The following is a 21,152-nucleotide window of genomic DNA, read 5'->3' on the forward strand; positions in this document are numbered from 1 at the left end:
TGACAGGTGAAAACCTGGACCGTCTGGCTCACCGGTTTCATAACCGGTCCTGTTTTTTAAACTAAGCGTGAAACATTCCTCGGCCATTGACATGGTGCACAATTTTTTTGTAACTAAAAAGAAGTCTAAACCATGATGTAAAAAAAAGTCTAAACCATAAGGCGCGAGGCGATATTCAACGCTAACCTGAATGAATCGACTGCAATTCTTGATCTCGAATGGCATAGCGGATCGGCTCATTAGGTGGCAGCCACCTATGCTGAGATACGCGGCCGCGGGCAAGCTCACCAAACGAATAATAAATCAAGCGACGCGCTTACCATCCATCATCGTCGCTTCTTCTCCTCCTCGCCCACATCCTTGCAGCCTCATTCATCGCAAGAATTGCAGCTCCCAAGCCACGCTTGATCCTACCCCGCGCAGCAATGCGGGACCTGTCCTGCTTCGGCGACGGCTCTGTCGCAGTCTCCGCCGCGTCGGCGGCCTCTGTCTCCGGCCGCGGCTGCGCGCTCGACCGCTCGCTGCAGGCGGCGACCACCAGCGTGTACAACGCGTCTCTGTCCTCCGGCAAGGGGATCCTCATCCGGGTCACGTGGAGCCGGAGCACCGCCGGAGCCCCGGGGCTAACCGTCGCCTTCGACAACGTGGTGTCGTCGTCGAGGAGCGCCACCCAGCAGCACGTGCTGCGGAAGAAACGCGGGAGCAGGTCCATCGTCACCGATTCCGGCACGGCCGTCGGCGTCCATTGGGACGTCACGGGGGCCGAGTACTCCTCCTCCCCGGAGCCCTCCGGCGGCGACTACTACCTCGCGGTCGTCGCAGACGCCGAGCTCGCCCTCCTCCTCGGCGCGGGCGACCTATCCCGCCGATTCGCCTCCGGTCCTGCCGCCGCCACTGGGCACCTCGTGAGCCGGCGCGAGCAGCTGCGCTGCGCCGACGCCGAGGCCACGGCCGCGCACGCCACCCGGTGCAGGTTCCGCGAGGGCGGGGAGGAGCACGAGGTGGCGGTGCGCGCGTGCGGCGGCAGGGGCGGTGTGGAGGGGGAGGTGCGCGTCAGCATCGACGGAGAGGAGGTGGCGGGGGTGCGGCGAGTTGGGTGGGGATTCCGCGGCAACCGCGCGGTCCTGCTGGCCGACGGGGAGGTGGTTGACGTCATGTGGGATGTGCACGACTGGTGGTTCGGCCGCCGCGGCGGCGGCGCCGGGGCGCAGTTCATGGTGAGGTCGAGGGCGGAGGAGGGGAGACTGTGGATGGCCGACCAGCCGTCGGCAGCACCGCCCGGCGGCGTCTTCTTGCATGTGCAGTGCTACCGGCGTTGATGGTTGACTTCCTTGCAACAACCATTTCATTTCATGATTTTCTATATTGAGTTGCTCATTCTGTCAATGTACTTCGTCAATGAAATACATGTAGATATTGTTCATTACCATAGCCAACACCGAGAGTTTGAAACAAACATAGGGTCTCAACTTTTACAAACAAACCAGTCAAATGAAAACTCACATAAAATCAATTGATTTCATGAATAAAAATTGTACTACTATAAATACATCAGCTGCACATAATAAAGCGCACCCAGTGTAGATTTTTATTGTTGTTGGCAAAAACAGTGTAGATTAAAAGTGCAACTGCAGAGCAAAATACAAGAATAGAGTGGTCCTGTAAATTGCAATCAAATGTACACGATTGTACATAACAAAATACAATAGCTGCACGTTTTTAGAAATTAGCAGCTTATGTATATTAAATGAACAACTGCACATCAAATTAAATCGGTTGATATTACAAAAAAAATTATCAACTGATTATCAGAGTTTTCTGCCTTTTTTCGGAAAGAACTTTTTTCAATCCTCTAAGGTAAAGCAAACCTGAAAATTGCTAACTAGCATCCCCGGGCCCTACATGTTATCCTCACGACAAAGGACATGACCTGGCTATATGTGTATTCTGCGATGTTACCGGAGTAAAATCAAAACAAAGGAAGTATGAAATGTATCCAGCCTAACACATATATACGCATGATGATGAGAGAGTGTATTTTTAGTTAATTATCATTACAATTATCTGGGCTGAAGAGATGATGGCTCACAGAAAGCTAATTCCACATCTTTGCAACTGATTCCTGGTACAATCAAATTAAAATGTGACGCTTACATTGGCTCAGGGAAATTCATTCTGAGATCAAGCAGAAACGTTTTCTTTCTCCGCCACGATGCTGTCAAGTAATGACTCGCATGCATCTTCCAGCAGATCCAGTACCTGAAAATCATTGCCCAAAGAATGTTTAGAACATACCCTTTTTTTTCTAGAACTCGCAGGAGAGATCGGGATAGACCAAACTTGACATAGGAGGAGTCCATAAAGAGAGACCTAAAGAACTGGAATATCACCAAAGAACTAGCCATGGACAGACGTGCATGGAAGTTAGTCATCCACGTGTCAGAACCATGACTAGGTTTCGAGATTTTATGGGTTTCAACTCTAGCCTACCCCAACTTCTCTGGGACTGAAAGGCTTTGTTGTTGTTGTTGCTGCTGCTGCTGCTGCTGGAACACTCCATTAAGAAAACCGCATGATCCTGGCTAGCTTGTAAAATAATTACTGCACCTATATCTAAATGGTTTCAAGTAGGAACTTCTCATGGTGGCCATCTGCAAACTGAAGAAAGAAATGCCACAAGGAAATCAAGGAAGAGGGGCAAACAAATAATTGTTTTTTGTATTGGTCTCTGTCATGTGGGGCACGTCCTACAGGCGTGGGCCACGCGGCCAGGAGCAGCAGCCGTCGGCCGCATCAGGCGAGGCGTAGGCTGGGCAGGAGTCCTGGTCCTGATACATTAGTTCCTAGAATAAAAGACTAGTTTGTTACGTATAGGTTTCTAGTTTGTTAGCAGCCCATGGGGCCTTTATATATCGTATAATCAGCACCCTTTGAGGGCAAGCAATAAAGTTATTATCTCCTACCTCTTCCTCCGTCTCCTATCCTCTCCTCCCGCACCATTGAGCAGCCAGGCAAAAACCCTAGCGCTCCTATCCACCGAGACTACGAACTACGTAGTCGAGGCCCCGCTGTCTTGGGCACTGAGGCCCTTGACAACTTGGTATCAGGTTCCAGCCGCTCCTCGGCCTCCTCCACGCTGCACCCGCCGCCCCGCCCACCTCCATCGCCGCCATCCGCCGCCGCCTCGGTTTCTTCCGCCATGTCGGAACCCACCACCGCTGATTTGGCCAAGATGATCGAAGCCCTGACTGCAACCGTGACATCCCTGCAGTCGTCCGTGGCAGCCCTCCAGAAGGAGAAGTCGGCCTCCTCGTCAGCCGCCGATATCAGCCACGACGGACAGCACCACAACGATCGGCCCCCGCGGTTTCAGAAGATGGACTTCCCCAAGTTCGACGGCAAGTCCGACCCGCTCGCTTTCCTCAACAGATGCGAGTCCTTCTTCCATCAACAACGGATCGCCGAGGAGGAGAAAGTCTGGATGGCGTCATACAACCTCGAGGGTTCTGCCCAGCTGTGGTACATGCAGGTCCAGCGTGACGAGGGCACTCCGCTGTGGCGCCGCTTTTCCGAGCTGCTCAACCTCCGCTTCGGGCCTCCTCTGCGCGCGAACCCGCTGGGCGAACTGATGGCGTGCAAGCGCACGACGTCCGTCGTCGACTTCCAGGAGCGGTTTGAGGCGCTCCTTCCCCGGGCAGGCTCCTTGTCGGAAACGCAGAAAGTTCAGATCTTCACCGCAGGCCTCCAGCCACCCCTTAGCCTCGACGTGGAAATCCATAACCCGCAGTCCCTCGCCGTCGCCATGAGCCTCGCCCGCAAATTGGAGCTGCGCGACCAGTGCGCGCTTTCCGCCGCGCCACCGGTGCGTTTTCCGCAGAAGGGCATTCTGCCGACGCCAGGACCACGCCTCGCGCCCCCCGCACCGGCCCCACCAGCCGCACCCCAGCATGGCCACAGTCTGCCGGACGGGCGCCCAATCAAACGTCTCTCCCAGACAGAGATGGAGGAACGCCGTCGCCTGGGCCTATGCTTCAACTGTAACGAGAAGTTTGGCAGGGGCCACAACCGCGTGTGCCAGCGCATCTTTCTCCTCGACTTAGCGCCGGACGACGACGACGACGACGCGGCCTCCGCTACTGATGATGCATCGCGGGCCGACCCTCAGATCTCGCTCCACGCAATCTCCGGGGTGCGCACGAGCGAAACCATGCAGATGCATATTACTCTCGGGGGTGTCTCCCTCCTCGCCCTGATCGACTCAGGCTCCACCCACAACTTCATCGCCGAGGAGGCGGCCGCTCGTGCTACGCTGCCATCCCCCACCACCGAGAAGATGCGCGTCACGGTGGCCAACGGCGAGCGCGTTCCGTGCCAGGGCGCGTACCGCGTCGTGCCCTTCCGCATCGGCCAAGAGGAGTTCTCGGAGGATTTCCTCGCCTTGCCGCTCGCGGGCTACGACATCGTCCTGGGCACGCAGTGGCTGGCGACGCTCGGACCGATCCTGTGGGATTTCCGCGCCCTCTCCATGACATTCTGGCGGAGGGGCCATCGGGTGTGCTGGCGCGGCATTGCAGGACCGGACGGGCCAGCCCTGAAATCATGCAGCGGCCGCGACTTCCTCGACGCCATCATCACCGAGTTCGACGGCATCTTCGCCGAACCCTCCGGCGTGCCACCGCCCCGCAGCCGCGACCACGGCATCACCCTGCTGCCCGGTTCCGCCCCGGTGGCCGTCCGTCCGTATCGCTACACGGCCGCGCACAAGGACGAGCTGGAGCGTCAGTGCGCCGCCATGCTCGCTCAGGGCATCATCCGAGCGAGTTGTTCCGCATTCTCGTCCCCGGTACTGCTGGTCCGCAAGGCCGACGGGTCCTGGCGCTTCTGCATCGACTACCGCGCCCTAAACGCCATTACTGTCAAGAATGCGTTTCCGATCCCGGTGGTGGACGAACTCCTCGACGAGCTCCGGCACGCTCGTTTCTTCACCAAGCTCGACTTGCGCTCCGGCTACCACCAGGTGCGGATGCGTGCGGAGGACATCCCGAAGACCGCCTTCCATACTCATGACGGCCTCTACGAGTTCCTGGTGATGCCGTTCGGCCTCTGCAACGCGCCGGCAACGTTCCAGGCCCTCATGAACGATCTGCTGCGGCCGTACCTGCGCCGTTTTGTTCTCGTCTTCTTTGACGACATCCTCATTTTCAGCGAGACATGGGCTGACCATCTCCGACATGTGCGCACCGTCTTCACCGTCCTGCACCAGCACCGGCTCTTCGTCAAGCGATCCAAATGCGCATTCGCCGTCGAGTCGATCTCATACCTGGGTCACACCATCTCCGCTGCAGGAGTGGCCATGGATCTGGAAAAGGTGCAGGCAGTGGCCGAATGGCCGCAACCACGCTCGGCGCGCGTGGTTCGGGGGTTTCTCGGCCTTGCGGGGTACTACCGCAAGTTTGTCAAGGAGTTTGGCGTGGTTGCCGCGCCACTAACGGCCCTCCTTCGCAAGGATGGTTTCTCCTGGTCGCCGGAGGCGGCAGCAGCTTTTCACGCCCTCAAGACGACAGTCACCACGGCTCCCGTCCTCGCGTTACCGGATTTCACGCGGCCGTTCATCGTCGAGTGTGACGCCTCGACATACGGCTTCGGGGCCGTCCTTCTTCAGGACCAACACCCGGTGGCTTTCTTTAGCCGGCCAGCCGCGCCACGTCACCGTTCCCTGGCAGCATATGAACGGGAACTCATCGGCCTGGTGCTCGCGATTCGTCACTGGAGACCGTACCTCTGGGGGCGCCAATTTGCGGTAAAACCGGATCACTACAGTCTCAAATTTCTACTTGACCAGCGTTTGGCAACCATCCCGCAGCATCATTGGGTCGGCAAACTACTGGGGTTCGACTTTACCGTGGAGTACAAGGCCGGTAGTACAAACACGGTGGCGGATGCCCTTTCCCGCCGCGACACGGAGGAGACGTCGATCATGGCGATCTCGGGTCCTCGCTTCGACTTCATCGATCGCCTCCGGCAAGCGACGTCCACAGATCCGGCGCTCGTCACGCTGCGTGAGGATATCACGGCGGGTACGCGGCAGCAGTCGTGGGCTCTCTCCGACGGCCTCGTCACTTTCAACGGCCGCCTCTACATTCCGCCGTCGCCCCCGCTACTCCAGGAGATTCTCAGTGCCGTGCACGATGATGGGCATGAAGGCGTCCTGCGCACCTTGCATCGTCTCCGCCGCGACTTCCACGCACCTAACCTTCGCAAGACGGTGCAAGAGTACATCCGCACTTGCAGTACTTGCCAGAGGTACAAGTCCGAGCACTTGCACCCCGCTGGGCTGTTGCTGCCGCTGCCGGTGCCCACGGGCGTGTGGACTGACGTCGGCATCGACTTCGTGGAAGCGCTCCCTCGCGTGGGTGGGAAGTCTGTCATCCTCACCGTGGTGGATCGCTTCAGCAAGTATTGCCACTTTGTGGCGCTGGCCCACCCGTACACGGCAGAATCAGTGGCGCAGGTGTTCTTCGCTGAGATTGTTCGTCTCCATGGCGTGCCGCAGTCCATGGTCTCTGACCGCGACCCCGTCTTCACCTCGGCTTTTTGGCGGGAGCTCATGCGCCTCACCGGGACAAAGCTGCACATGACGTCAGCGTTTCATCCACAGTCGGATGGCCAAACGGAGGCTGCTAACAAGATCATTGTGATGTACCTACGTTGTCTCACCGGGGATCGTCCCAGGCAGTGGCTCCGGTGGCTTCCCTGGGCCGAGTACATCTACAACACCGCCTACCAGACAGCGACCCAAGAAACTCCGTTCAAGCTTGTGTATGGTCGTGACCCTCCCACTATTCGCTCTTACGAGCCGGGCGACACGAGGGTAGCCGCAGTGGCCAGGAGCATGGCGGAGCGCGACGAGCTTCTCGAGGACGTCCGCTATCGTCTACAACAGGCACAGGCGGTCTACAAGTCCTACTACGACAGACGCCATCGGGACATTCGGCATGACGTGGGCGATTGGGTCTGGCTTCGCCTTCGCCAGCGCGCCGCGTCCTCTCTCAACTTGCCAACCAGGGGCAAGCTGAAGCCACGCTTCTATGGGCCGTACCGCATTTCAGAGGTCGTCAACGACGTGGCTTACCGCCTTGAGCTTCCGGCACGCTCGCGCCTCCATGACGTGTTCCACGTGGGCCTCCTCAAGAAGTTCTTCGGCACGCCTCCAACTGCACCGCCGGGTTTGCCTCCGATCCACAACGGAGCGGCTGTTCCAGAACCGGAGCGCGTGACTCGTGCGCGCCTAGCACGCGGCGTTCGCCAGCTACTCGTCCACTGGAAGGGTGAAGCAGCATCATCAGCTACATGGGAGGATCTTGACAGTTTCGTCGAGCGCTACCCCGCTTTTCAGCTCGAGGACGAGCTGCTCGTCGAGGGGGGGAGAGATTTCATGTGGGGCACGTCCTACAGGCGTGGGCCACGCGGCCAGGAGCAGCAGCCGTCGGCCGCATCAGGCGAGGCGTAGGTTGGGCAGGAGTCCTGGTCCTGATACATTAGTTCCTAGAATAAAAGACTAGTTTGTTACGTATAGGTTTCTAGTTTGTTAGCAGCCCATGGGGCCTTTATATATCGTATAATCAGCACCCTTTGAGGGCAAGCAATAAAGTTATTATCTCCTACCTCTTCCTCCGTCTCCTATCCGCTCCTCCCGCACCATTGAGCAGCCAGGCAAAAACCCTAGCGCTCCTATCCACCGAGACTACGAACTACGTAGTCGAGGCCCCGCTGTCTTGGGCACTGAGGCCCTTGACAGTCTCGCTTTCTTAATGTGTTAAAATAAGCATCTTCACGCTTTACTATATTCGACTTACAAGTAGGTGCACATAATACCTGGATATTATGCCCAGTGCAGTAGCTTAAGCTGCATCTTCGTTTCAAAGATGATTCACTTAAATGTTCTTTAGACAGAATACCGCAATTTCATTAGAACCAAGGGGCGGCTAAATTGCTGGACAGGAAGTCCAGTGCTTGATATATGCTGAAGCCTGAAGGTGTGAATGCCAGCATGTTGGAGATGAGTTTGGCGGCTCATGGCAGTCAGCTGTCGACGCCACCCCACCATCACATAAAAAGGCTCATCCTCGGTGACCATGCTCACTGTATGGTGGAACACATGGAAGCAGCTGAATGCTACTGCTAGTCCGCCGCTCTGCTGCACACAATCAGCACACAGGCGCATTTGTGGGGCACATCAGGTGCGTCCTGGCTTCAGGTGTCACTAACACCAGAACTTACTAGTAGCTTAGTGCTTATGTGTGGCACGTGAGTGTGTTGTAAGCGCCTATTTAATGGCCTTATAGTCAATATACCAAGTTTTTGTTGCAAACCCCGAGACATCATAACTACGGAGGATAACCAAAGATCAAAAGGTCTGGTTGAAAATTATATTGCTTCACCGGACCCACGGAAATTGCCAAAGCATTTGACGATTGACACATTGGAATGTAAAGAACTAGTAAATAAAATCCTAGATAGGAAGTGAGTTGGCCTCAAAATAAATGAGTTGTTTGTTGTAGAATATTACTTTCGTTGGACTTGAACTTAACTTGATTAGCTATATTGAATTTCTAGAAATACATAGACAAGCTCATGAACAGTATGGTCATTAGCCACTAAGATGATGGTTTAACATAGGGGCTGTGCCTGACTAATGCTAGCTACTATGCTTATGTGCATTCATGCACATATCAAGGCTGATGCCAGTTGGGGATAATTATAAACTAAAAAGGGACTGAAAAATCAAGTGCAGACTCATGATACTGACGAGCAAGCGCATGGTGTCCTTGGCTCACCTTTTCAAATCCCTTAGCGCCTCCATAGTAAGGATCTGGAACTTCAGACTCCGTATGCCGCTTGCAATAGGAGCACATCAGCTTAACCTAGTAAGGATGCCACCAAACAAATCAATATGTGAATTTCGAGTCATGAATAACAGCATCACCAAATATATTGTGCTGACCACTTAAAACCCACAATGTTCGTCAGATTGTCAAATACAAGCAAAAGATAACCAACTTACTCCCTCCGTCCCAAATAAGTGACTCAACTTTATACTAACTTTGTACTAAAGTTAGTAGAAAGTTGAGTCACTTATTCTGGGACGGAGGGAGTACTTTGTAAAATAGCTAAGAAAAAAAGATCTAGGCAACACATCATGCGTTATCAGACAACTAAATTATCTATTGCCTAAACAATTTATCCAACATCTATGTGGCTATCCCCATTACAGAGCAAAGAGAGTGATTAGTAAATAAAATCTCAACTGTAGACATATTTAACCAGGCAAGCTCCTGGAAAAAAAAAAGCAAACATCATTGGGAGCAACAAGCATGCAAGGCATTGTTTAAATGAAATCAAGGCTGGTGAAGTGGTACAAGGCTAATGGATTTCCAGAAATATCAAGTTGGTGATTAACAGCGAATAAATTATAATGTTCCCATTCATTCACTTTTTATATTACATTTAAAGAAAGAAGGTATGGACACACCATATCATCAATTCATTGTGGTCAAGGGTAAGACTATAAACATTAACAGTACAAATGGCCATACAATTATGTAGATCAAGGATGGATATGCAAAATGTTAAGATTGCACAATAAAAATAAAGCCTATAAACCTAACCTTCTTGGGTCCACTATCTGGGAGAGTCTCCTTGTGTTGCCATCTGTCAAATGAGCTCAAAATGTCTTCTGCGTAATGATCAAAATATAAGTGCATTATAAGCGGCAATACATCAACAAAGGTCCTCAGGTTGTGAAACACAAATGAAGGGAGCTGAGAGATAACCATAATTCTGCCTGTCCATTGCAAGGATAAGATCAAAATTTCGGAAATCTGAGGGTTTGATAGGCCTGGATATTGAGGTCACCTCAATCCCCCGCTTCTTGGAAGTTGATATCATCCTTGAGTCGGCCTTATCTCCCTGAATTCATGTGATGCATCGTCAATTCTTATGCCGTCACTGAACTGATTAAATGTACACATGAGAAAGGTAACTAGGTAAGTGTAGAATATAACCTCATGATAACCTATGGTACCAGCAGAGTCTATCTGAAACTTGGACTCAAGTCCGCGCTTGCTGACGAGGTTCCGGAAGACGGCTTCAGCTGCAGGACTCCTACAAATGTTCCCTGAACATACATCATACATCAAGCACAGGAAATTAGATAAATATAGTGCATGTATGCATAACAACTAAATGCTTTAAGCCAAAGTAAGGTGGTGTAATGAAACTATCCTCAATCGCACAGAGATAAAAAAAAAGATAAACAATAGTTCATGTATGTACACTTATTAAGCATGCTCATGCACACATACTAACAAAATCAGAAAGCAAACGTTACCATCTCTAACATAGAGATAAGATGGAATCGGGATCACATGATGTGATTGCACATTTGCACCTACCAAGTCGAGCGGTCGCCACATGCTGCGACACGAAAATGATGAGAACAAGACAACAGGGAGACAGACTGAAACAAATGGAACGTCGGGACGGTAATCATGGAAACAAGAAATCCGATTCTCATGTGATGTGCACCCAGGCTATCGTACACGCACGATGCGAACGCAGTACACGGATGCTCGCACGCACAAGCATTCGTAAGCAGCGAGACCAGACGGGTATTCAAAGCAAGCTACTCGAATCAGTTGGCGTGATACGGACGCCCGCCCAGGGGTGGGGATTGAGTAGGGTTCGCGGGATTTACCGAGGCAGACGAAGAGGACGGCGAAGGGCTTCGCGCTGGCCTCGGCCGGCGCCGGAGTACTCGCCTCCGCGGCCATCTCTTCCGCTTCCGCCGCCGACGCCACGAATACGGGCCGCGGAGGGTTCGCAAAGTGGTCGCGAGGGTGAATCTGGCGGAGACTGGTCACAGTGCGGCCGTGCACGTGGCGATTGGTGGCTGCCACAAGTGGATGAGTAGTGCGCCTCCTAGTCCTAACCGGGTCACGCGCTGTCGGGTTCGGAGCCAAGGACGAGTACGCGGCGGGGGTGGAGGTCGACGCGACGGATGCAGCGACCATGGCCGGACGGCGAGCTAAGGTTCGTGGATTTGTGAAGCGAGTGAGCGAGTGGCTCGCGTCGCGCCGGCTCTCGTCTCGGCCGGTAGCGCTAGGGACAAGCGCGGTATGCGAACCTTCTCTTCCTGTTTTTTTCTTTTCGTTTTTTTTTAACACAGTACAGACGCAAGCGCTCATAAACACGCGCATACACTCACCCTTATAAATGCACACACGCACATCCTACCTTTATGAGCACCTTCAAACGACTGAGCCGGCATATCATCTTGAAATTTACGAAGTCATCGTATGCGCCTCGTCATCGACAGAAATGTCTCATCCCACTGAATGCGCATTGCCAGAAATCCTGAAATAAATCCAGGAATAAATGTGAGCACTAAGATTTAAATCCTGGTGGGCTGGGGATACAATAGTCTCTCTAACCATCCAACCACAGGTTGGTTCGCTTTTTCTTTTCGTTTTCGCTTTCTCTTTTATCTTCCTTCCTTCAAATAAAATACTTTTTTTACACATTACAAACATAGTATATGCGGAAAAAAAATTAAGACATTCTGATTTTTTGGTGTGAAACATTGACAAATGTTTTGATAGCTTTTTCATCACCATATGACATTCATGGAATGTTTTGAAACATTGATTTTGTTTTTTTTGTCATGGTTTTCACGAATATCATTTCATGATGAAATTCGCAAGCTACCAAAACATTTGTCAATATTTTACACAAAAAACAGTTTTTTTTATTTTTTGTTGCTGTTGGATTTTTATTGTTGTTGATTTTACTGTTCATCTGAGCTCACATGAGCTCAGATGTCAGGACCCGACTCAATGCCACATCGATCTAGCATGTAACACCTCATATCACTTTGCGGCCTCACGCACGGTATTCCCACGGGTGTCGCCTTACCTTTGCCCGGGACCGTTTGCGCCTTTTGGCACACGTATATGACAGTGTCGCTAGCATCCATATGATAAGGAGCCCGGGCTGACATGGCTAGTCGTAAACCCAAAGTGGCACTAACTTACAGGGACAGGCATCCATGACCCAGCATCGAACGTGTCGGTCATCAGCGAGTGAATCCAGGCTGTAGCACTAGGCTAGCAGGACTCCGGTGAACCGGGCTGTAGCGGGCTAACAGGACTCCGGTATTCATCGCGTGACATTTCCCCGAAGGGACAGACACAGGAACGAAGAAGGACACATGCCGGCCAGCCTAAGTGTTCCGGAGCAGTAACAAGCTACCATGGCTCAGTGGAAACACTAGGAGACATTTCCCGGTAAGAGAGGCTACTAAGGATAAACAACTAGATAGCCAGATCCCACACATACCAAGCATTTCAATAACATACACACAATATGCTCGATATGTGCAAATACAACATGGCATCACAACATGACTCTACGACTCAAGTATTTATTCAATAGGCTCCGAGGAGCGAGATATTATAAACAGGGGTCTCATGACCCAACATTCAGAGCATACAAGTCAAAGCACATGCGGAAGCTTAACATGTCTGAGTATAGACAACTATAAAATGAAAAAGGCTGAGAAGCCTGACTATCTACCAGATCCTGCCGAGGGCACAAGATCGTAGCTGAGGTAACAAGCTAAACGTCGAAGTCCACGCGGTACTACTAGCGAGACCGAAGTCTCTCTACAAAAACATAAAATAGGCAAACGTGAGTACAAATGTACCCAGCAAGACTTACATCAGAACTAACTACATATGCATCATTAACAACAAAGGGATGGTGGGGGTTTAACTGCAGCAAGCCAGCTTTGACTCGGTGGCTATCCTGAACTACGACTGCAAGTAACTCTTTTGAGGTGGCGCACACGAGTCCACATATTCACCATATCAATACACCACTATGGATCCGCTCCCGTCTCCCTACGAGAACGCCATCCATAGCACTCACGCTTATCTTGCGTATTTTAGAGTATCCACTTTCACTTGTCTATGAACTGATATAAGCAACCCAGAAGTCCTTTACCGCGGACACGGCTATTCGAATAGATGATGTTAACCCTGCAGGGGTGTACTTCTTCACACACGCTCTCACCACTTACCGCCGTTTACACGACATGTACTCGGCAACCTTCAAGCGGAAGCCCAACGTGGGTGTCGGCCACGGCCTGCCTAAACACTCAAGTCTCTAGTCCAGGTTTATCGCCTATTCGGGTTCCATCCATGAGGAGATCCGGCCGGAGTTTCGCTCACAGCCCCAAACGATGTGAACAGGGTTCCCGAGACACCAAACGGGCGCCCGGTACACCGTGCCACGTGCCTACCGCATCACAGCCCACCCCTCCGGTCAGCGCTGCCCACGGCCTTCAGCATACTACAAACACCAGAAACTACTTGCAACTCCTGGACAGAGGACAAGGGTGATTAAGAAGCCGAGAGGGTCCATTGGTTTCGGGCCCAATGCGTGGTAGTAGCTGAATCATGGATCACAAACACAGAACTCAGTTCCTGAGGACGGCTTCAATGAGACAACCCACCATGTACTCCTACATGGCCTCTCACCGCTACCTTTACCAAATCGTGTTCACACACTTAGCTCACACACAGTAGGACATGTTCACACATCTCTGATTCATTCCCGATGAATCAGACCTGACACAACTCTAAGCAGTAGCAGGCATGACAAACAAGCAAGAATGAGTAGGCACAACAGGGCTCAAACAACTCCTACTCATGCTAGTGGGTTTCATCTATTTATTGTGGAATGACAGGTCATGCAGAGGATAAAGGGGTTCAGCTACCGCAGCAAGTAACAGATGAATCGTTGTTGTCCTAATGCAGTAAAAGAGAGCAGGAGCGAGAGAGTGGGATTATATCGGAATGAACAAGGGTGTTTTGCTTGCCTGGCACTTCTGAAGATAATATAGCTCTTCATCGGTGTCATCGATCACATCGCCGGTACAACGTCTATCGAGGGGGAACAACACCGGTAAACACAGAAGAAACACGATCAATGCAATTCACAATATGATGCATGCTATGACATGGCAATATGAATGTGTTTTGGGCTAATGCACCTAGCTATGATTTAAATGAAGTTGGTTTGAATACATGATTCAAACTCCAACTCCATATATGATTATTTAAATGCCCTTTATTTGTTTTGTCCAAAACAGAGGACAAACATTGTTCAAACATGCATGAAAATGGTACAGATGGATTCCTTGAATTTTTCTGATAATTTTTCATATATAATTTATTTAATTTGGAGTTACGGTTGAATTTCTATGAATTTTAGAAGTTTATACAATTTTTTGGAATTTCCTGATTATTTATAAAATAAACTAAATTCCAGAAAAGGAATATTGCGTCAGCATGGCGTTGGCATGACGTCAGCAGGTCAACAGGGGCTGGTCCGGTCAAACCTGACCAGTGGGGCCCACTGGTCAGTGACTCAGGTGACTAACAGAGTTAATTAATTCTAACTAATCAAATTAATAGCCACGGGGCCCACTGTCAGTGTCAGCAAGGGTAATTAGTTTAACTAATTCAATTAGTACTAATCCTAATTAACTAACAGAGCAATTAGCACTAATTAAAATCCTACACTAATTCAGTCAAAGGCCGGCCCCACATGTCATGGACACAGGGGGGGTCCCGCCGTGGTCAAAGTGGGTCAAACCCATCGGCGACATGACGCCGGCGAGGCCCGAGACAGCGGCGCGAACCGGAAACGCGCTACAGGGCACGGGCGAGGCGGTGCTTGCGCTCGTTGGAGAGCCCTTGCTGGTGCGCATCGAACGGTGGTGGTGGCCGTGCCTGTGGTGGCCGGTACCGACGACGGCGAGCTCGTGAGCGGCGGCCGGAGTTCGGGTGCGGTCGGGTTCGGCGCTGCTGCTCGCAAACGAGGGAGCTGAGGCGGTGGAGGGGCTCTACGGGTCACTGGGGTCATCAGGAGCACTCGGAGGCAACGAGCGCAGGTGGAGGAGCTCGGGAGCACGAAGCTCACCGGCCATGGCGGACGGCGGCCTCGGGTGCTCGTGGGGCGGCAGCTACAGGGCATGCGCGAGAGAGAGAGGTGAGGGGAAAGGAAGAGGGGCTCACGGCGGACTCGCAGAGCAGCTCAATGGGCTCGGGGAAGCTTCTGCGACGGAGAATTGACGGCGGCGATCTCCGGTGGCCGACGAGGGGAACGGCGGTGCTTGCGACGTCCAGGGGCTTCCAGCGTCGGACGGCTCGATGAGGAGGAAGAGAGGGACGAGGCGGAGCCCGTGGGCGTGTCGGAGAGGCGAGGCGGTGGCTGTGGCCGCGGCGAACGGCGTCGGTGGCGACGGCCGTGCGTGTGAGAGAGAGACAGAGGAGGGGATGAGGCGAGGGAGAGTGCGAGAGGGAGTCGGGGCAGCGTGGCGTCATCCAGGCACGGGGTCAGGGAGGAGGACGAGCCTCCAGCGCGAAGCAGGAGGTGGCCAGAGCAGGGTGGAGGTGGCGCGCGCGGCGGCGTCGCGGTGTCCCTCCTCTGCCTACTGGCACGAGGAGGAAGGCGACAGGGGGAGGCGCCTGGTGGGTTGGGCCGCACCGGTGGGCTGCCAGCACAGGAGCTGGGCCGGTTGCTGGCGCCAGGTGGGGCGCTAGGTGGGCTGCAGGTAGGTGGCCCAGGTAGGCGTCTGCTCTTTTTTTATATTTCTGTTCTGTTTTCTTTTATTTAATCTTTTGCCACTGTTTTGAATTTAAAATAATCCAAACAATGCCAAAAACTCCTCTGAATATTTTTATTTTGCTAGATGGACTTTTCCAAAAGCTCATAAAATATTTCAGGGGTATTTGAAATTATATTCTAATTATATGAATATAATTCAAATTCAAATAGCTAATGATTTAAATTCAAAGTCCCAAGATTAAGTCCTTAAAAATGTTCAATATTTTGGTTGGGACCAGAACCCTTTCCAAAAATTATCAAACATTTAAGAAGAGCATTTTGGAACAATGAATGAGATTTTAGGGTTTTTGCCCTTCTTTTATTTAGGGTTTTGAGGCTTCCAAATTTCCCCAGTTTAAGTTTTCAGAAATTTAAACATGATGCAAACACTAGGCAGCACCAGAAGCTAGGGATGTGACAACTCGCCCCCACTAAACAAGAATCTCGTCCCGAGATTCAAGCGTAGGGTAAGATGAAGGGGAAACGAAACTAGTACAATCTTCACGATCCAGGTTGCACTTCAAATGAACGTTGTTTCAATCACCATCTTTGTCTCGACGTCTTCCTCTGAGAACTCCAGCTAACATGACGAGAAGAGGGAAGGAAAACTCTAGAAGAATCTATCTTCTCGAAGACCGAACAACTCAGGATCAACTCATGGGATGAGACATTGTCACATCTCTCGAGCTGAGACACGAAGCATACATCTGAGGAAATGGAGTGAGACAGATGACGAGGGCTCACTAGGTAGACAACAATTCCACACCTAAGAAGGTGGTAAACGATTGTCAACGTAGCGAGGAGTTGAGTTGCCATGATACCACGACGAAACATCCTGGAGGAGGGTGATTCGTAGATTATCCCCTTAAGTGGCAAAAAGAATTACCTTTGATTCAGAGATCATTGAGACTCTTTAAACCAGCCTAAGGCAATTCTCGAGCGATCGTTTGGAGGGGGTCGGTAGAATGGCATACTCGGACTTGGATGATGTGGATTACCTTGTTGAAGATAACGTAATGGATGATTTTGCTTACCACCGGAAATGGAAGAGACCCATGGTAGAATGGCACAATGGCGGTGCAAGCTGGGAACAGAATGCAAATGCTGGGAATGATTCTGGTAACTGGGGAAGAACCCAACAATAGAGAGTGAATTCACTGTTTGAAAGGTCATAGCATTGCCGAGGAAACTGAGAGGAATCCCAGTTAGAGCCGATGATAACACGTAGCGCTTGTGCGTGCTCTCAAGAACTTGAGCATTTCCACAATCATCAAGGTTTTATCAACATCCGTGTCAAGGGTGCTGACAACACAACATACTACCATGATGAATAGCGATGGACGATGCAGATGCAAAGGAGGATAACACTTTCTCAGATTTCACCTTAGCGAGGCCAAGGGAACGAAATCTGGATGATCGACCGAGAGACATTTAGCACTCCTCTTCTAATGTTCTCCTTGATGTGCTAGTGTAACCCATTCATAGATATGGTTTGATATCTAGAACATCAAGTAAAAAGGTCGGACTTCGGAACACAGAAATCCATAGGGGCAACTAGGGAGTAAATCCTACGAAATCCCTATGGGGAGGTGGCCAACTTCCTCAAATCAAGATACTACAACAGGAGGTCTTCCGGCTGGGTGTGTTGGCCATGACATCCACTTTACCGGTTATCGCGAGACCAATATTATAGTTCTTGGGAAATGTTCCAACCATCACATCTGCCTGAGATTCAGATCTGGTTGGTGTCAGAATATTCCAGACTCATCAAGTCTAGAAAGAAAAATGAAAGTTTACAACACAAATCGACGAGACGGCGTTGTGAGATTCTCGGGGAATGAACTACGATAGTAAGCTCCAAAACATGAGTTGGTTCTGCTACAAACATGTGAACACGTTGTCCCAGACAAGCATGGCCACGTAGTAGTCTTATAATTAAACACTACCGAGTTCAGGTGGAGAACCATCATCGAGGATATCGAAGTCTTTACGCAAGTCCATGGATTAGATCCCAAGCATAGACTTATTTTCCTTGAACAAGTCAATCAGTGGCTTAGTGTGCTAGGGACACATATAGAATGAAGGTTGCAAGCCTCCAGACTACAGAATACTTCGCACGTGTGCATGACTGATTTGGGATGATTCCAAAGGAAACAAAACAATCTTCCTCGAATCCACGGCGGCAACTTGCATCAAATGCACATGAACTAGAGGAAGTCACTTCTTACATCCGAACATATGCTTCATGAGCTAGCATGAACAAATGCTTTCAAAAGTTTTTCAACACTAGCTTAATGTTCAGCAAAATTATGGAGAAGACAAGGATGTTGTCAATGGGCTCAACAACAATTCATCTGGGTTTCCTTTCAAAAGGAATTCCATAGTTAAGTGAACAAGTGATAGCATTGGTCAGACCCAAAAGATATAATGGTGTATGCTCGAGGGATCAACCACGAGTAAGACAACATTACGAGCATCGTTGGTACTGATTTGATTTGACGATAGCCCACACTCAAATCAAAGGATTGATAAGACAATAGGTCCAGCAACTGATCACAGGGACCAATCGATGAAGATAGCATCTTTCTTCAACACACTCTACACAAGAATATCCCTTTGGAACGAACTAAGTTAGGCAAGCTTTTATCTTCCAATTCTCCAAGTTGTTGTCTAGCTTAACCAACTAGCTCAGGGATATCCAACACAGATTCTTGGAGAAAGGGTGGTTCACAAGAAACCAACTTGATCACGAGTTCAACATAACAGTCAGGAAACAACCCGGTAACACTTCCAAGAAGATATTTGGAAAGTCACGAACCACCGATATGTTAGTAAGCTCGAGAACAATCTTGCTTTTTGAGGCAAGACGATATGATCAATAGAGCGAAGATTTGAAATAATCCTACCTCATCGATCGAGGAGTGCACCGAGAACAAGGACTAGGTAGCACAATCAGTCTTAGGGTGACGATTCAATAATCAACACGCTAAGAATGAGGTTATCGTCCATTTAACTACCAAGCAACAGAGTTGCTAGCAGTATTGATTTCACACGCCATGATTCATTTGTCGGCATTCCAGTTACAATAACACAGGAACCGAGGAATGAACAATGATGGCAAGAAGTATCACTGTACCAAGAGTTCATAGGATGGTGTGCAATTCCTATAACAATCCCGATATAAAAGATGGTAATACTCCAAGGTAGAACAGGGCAAAAGCTGGATTGGCATTTTGATCTGCGGAGTACAATTGTTTTAACCCAATCCTAGATATGGAAGAGGTACTGGAGTTTGTTTCTCCTAGTCATTCCGCGATAGAATGGCTTGACGGACCACAAGAGTAATAGGCATCGATAAACGAACGCACGCATACTCTTGACTATCAATTGATAGACGAAGGTCAGTAGACAGCTAAAGAGGGACAACTCAAAGGAACATATAACTTTTTGAGTTGTGGATGCGTAGATTAGTATGTCGAACCAGGTTCAACATAATTCTTCCGGATAACCCATGCAGAAAGATTGAGCTGGCAGAGTCACAATATAGCATGGAGAACTCATCAAGAGCACTCTAGTTGTGATCGTTCAGTTCAACGAGGAACTTCTGCCATAAGTAGTTCATGGTATTTGGAAGAAGAAGATACCACGGACTTCAAGGACTATCGCAAAGGTTACTAATAACCTAAGGGAGCTAGCAATTACTATCAACATGAAGTAAGTAGGGTGAATCTCGGGTTCAAAACCCAAGGAGTAGAATACCTACTACTAAGTGGCATCACGGGATGCTTTCGAGAATAAAAGCCAGAATCATCACACTGGGACACAAAACATGGCTAGACTACTAGATGATCCCCTGAGACACCTAGGGTCATAATAATAACTCCAACATAAAGGTCGAGGCAGTAGAGTACCTCAACTCAACAATTGTGTGATTAACCTGGCCTAAAAGACATTGAAACCAGAGGAAAAGGATTTTGCAAATGCATCAGACTCTTTGGAAACCTGGGATGACTCGGACAGCATAACGGCTGTAAATGCTCAGAAAAGATTTGAGACATTCACAAAAATGGTGGCATAACCACTCAGAAGCACAATATCAAGGTCTCGAGATCAATAATTAACATACAGAGGTAGAAACTGAACTAAGGCTTAATCCAACAATCTTATAAGTCTACGGATTAGTAACACGTGATCCTGATGGAAAGAAGAGATAGCCTAGTTCTTAATCCCCGTAGAAGAGAAGATGATGACTCAGATCAGAAGGCCATGAGGTATAAGGAGTAAAAAGAGCCTTACGTTCCATCCCACAATAAATTCCCTTATATAACTAAAGAATTTCTAGAATCAACTTCGACCAGTTTGGCTTGGTAATCCTACAGGCAGTCAAGCTCTGATACCAAAGCTGTCAGGACCCCGACTCAATGCCACATCGATCTAGCATGTAACACCTCATATCACTTTGCGGCCTCACGCACGGTATTCCCACGGGTGTCGCCTTACCTTTGCCCGGGACCGTTTGCGCCTTTTGGCACACGTATATGATAGTGTCGCTAGCATCCATATGATAAGGAGCCCGGGCTGACATGGCTAGTCGTAAACCCAAAGTGGCACTAACTTACAGGGACAGGCATCCATGACCCAGCATCGAACGTGTCGGTTATCAGCGAGTGAATCCAGGCTGTAGCACTAGGCTAGCAGGACTCCGGTGAACCGGGCTGTAGCGGGCTAACAGGACTCCGGTATTCATCGCGTGACATTTCCCCGAAGGGACAGACACAGGAACGAAGAAGGACACATGCCGGCCAGCCTAAGTGTTCCGGAGCAGTAGCAAGCTACCATGGCTCAGTGGAAACACTAGGAGACATTTCCCGGTAAGAGAGGCTACTAAGGATAAACAACTAGATAGCCAGATCCCACACATACCAAGCATTTCAATAACATACACACAATATGCTCGATATGTGCAAATACAACATGGCATCACAACATGACTCTACGACTCAAGTATTTATTCAATAGGCTCCGAGGAGCGAGATATTACAAACAGGGGTCTCATGACCCAACATTCAGAGCATACAAGTCAAAGCACATGCGGAAGCTTAACATGTCTGAGTATAGACAACTATAAAATGAAAAAGGCTGAGAAGCCTGACTATCTACCAGATCCTGCCGAGGGCACAAGATCGTAGCTGAGGTAACAAGCTAAACACCGAAGTCCACGCGGTACTACTAGCGAGACCGAAGTCTCTCTGCAAAAACATAAAATAGGCAAAAGTGAGTACAAATGTACCCAGCAAGACTTACATCAGAACTAACTACATATGCATCATTATCAACAAAGGGATGGTGGGGGTTTAACTGCAGCAAGCCAGCTTTGACTCGGTGGCTATCCTGAACTACGACTGCAAGTAACTCTTTTG

General features: G+C 50.1%; 2 protein-coding genes across 2 annotated transcripts; one reads left to right on the top strand and one right to left on the bottom strand.

Annotated features, from left to right (window-relative positions):
• The first annotated feature begins 425 nt into the window (after positions 1–425).
• On the top strand, positions 426–1,440 carry LOC119333467. The gene has a single exon (XM_037606347.1). The coding sequence runs from the start codon at positions 426–428 to the stop codon at positions 1,317–1,319; it is 894 nt and encodes a 297-aa protein (XP_037462244.1). The 3' UTR covers positions 1,320–1,440.
• Positions 1,441–1,986: 546 nt separating this feature from the next.
• Positions 1,987–11,158, bottom strand: LOC119329290 (putative low molecular weight protein-tyrosine-phosphatase slr0328). The gene is made up of 6 exons (XM_037602304.1): positions 10,757–11,158; positions 10,065–10,177; positions 9,834–9,969; positions 9,669–9,736; positions 8,838–8,924; positions 1,987–2,259 (listed from the first exon to the last, which is right to left on the bottom strand). The coding sequence occupies exons 1-6, from the start codon at positions 11,070–11,072 to the stop codon at positions 2,182–2,184; spliced, it is 798 nt and encodes a 265-aa protein (XP_037458201.1). The 5' UTR covers positions 11,073–11,158; the 3' UTR covers positions 1,987–2,181.
• Positions 11,159–21,152: the final 9,994 nt, after the last annotated feature.

The sequence above is a fragment of the Triticum dicoccoides genome, chromosome 7A (assembly GCF_002162155.2).
Source record: "Triticum dicoccoides isolate Atlit2015 ecotype Zavitan chromosome 7A, WEW_v2.0, whole genome shotgun sequence".
Classification (NCBI taxonomy): domain Eukaryota; kingdom Viridiplantae; phylum Streptophyta; class Magnoliopsida; order Poales; family Poaceae; genus Triticum; species Triticum dicoccoides.

Bases quoted from the DNA above. Each gene is read 5' to 3' on its own strand.
- LOC119333467 (XM_037606347.1), top strand. From the start codon at position 426: ATGCGGGACCTGTCCTGCTTCGGCGACGGCTCTGTCGCAGTCTCCGCC.
- LOC119329290 (XM_037602304.1), bottom strand. From the start codon at position 11,072: ATGGTCGCTGCATCCGTCGCGTCGACCTCCACCCCCGCCGCGTACTCG. The intron at 9,970-10,064 runs GTTATATTCTAC...ACATGAATTCAG, and splicing joins GTACCATAGGTTATCATGAG to GGAGATAAGGCCGACTCAAG. The intron at 9,737-9,833 runs GTTATCTCTCAG...ATCATTACGCAG, and splicing joins AATGGACAGGCAGAATTATG to AAGACATTTTGAGCTCATTT.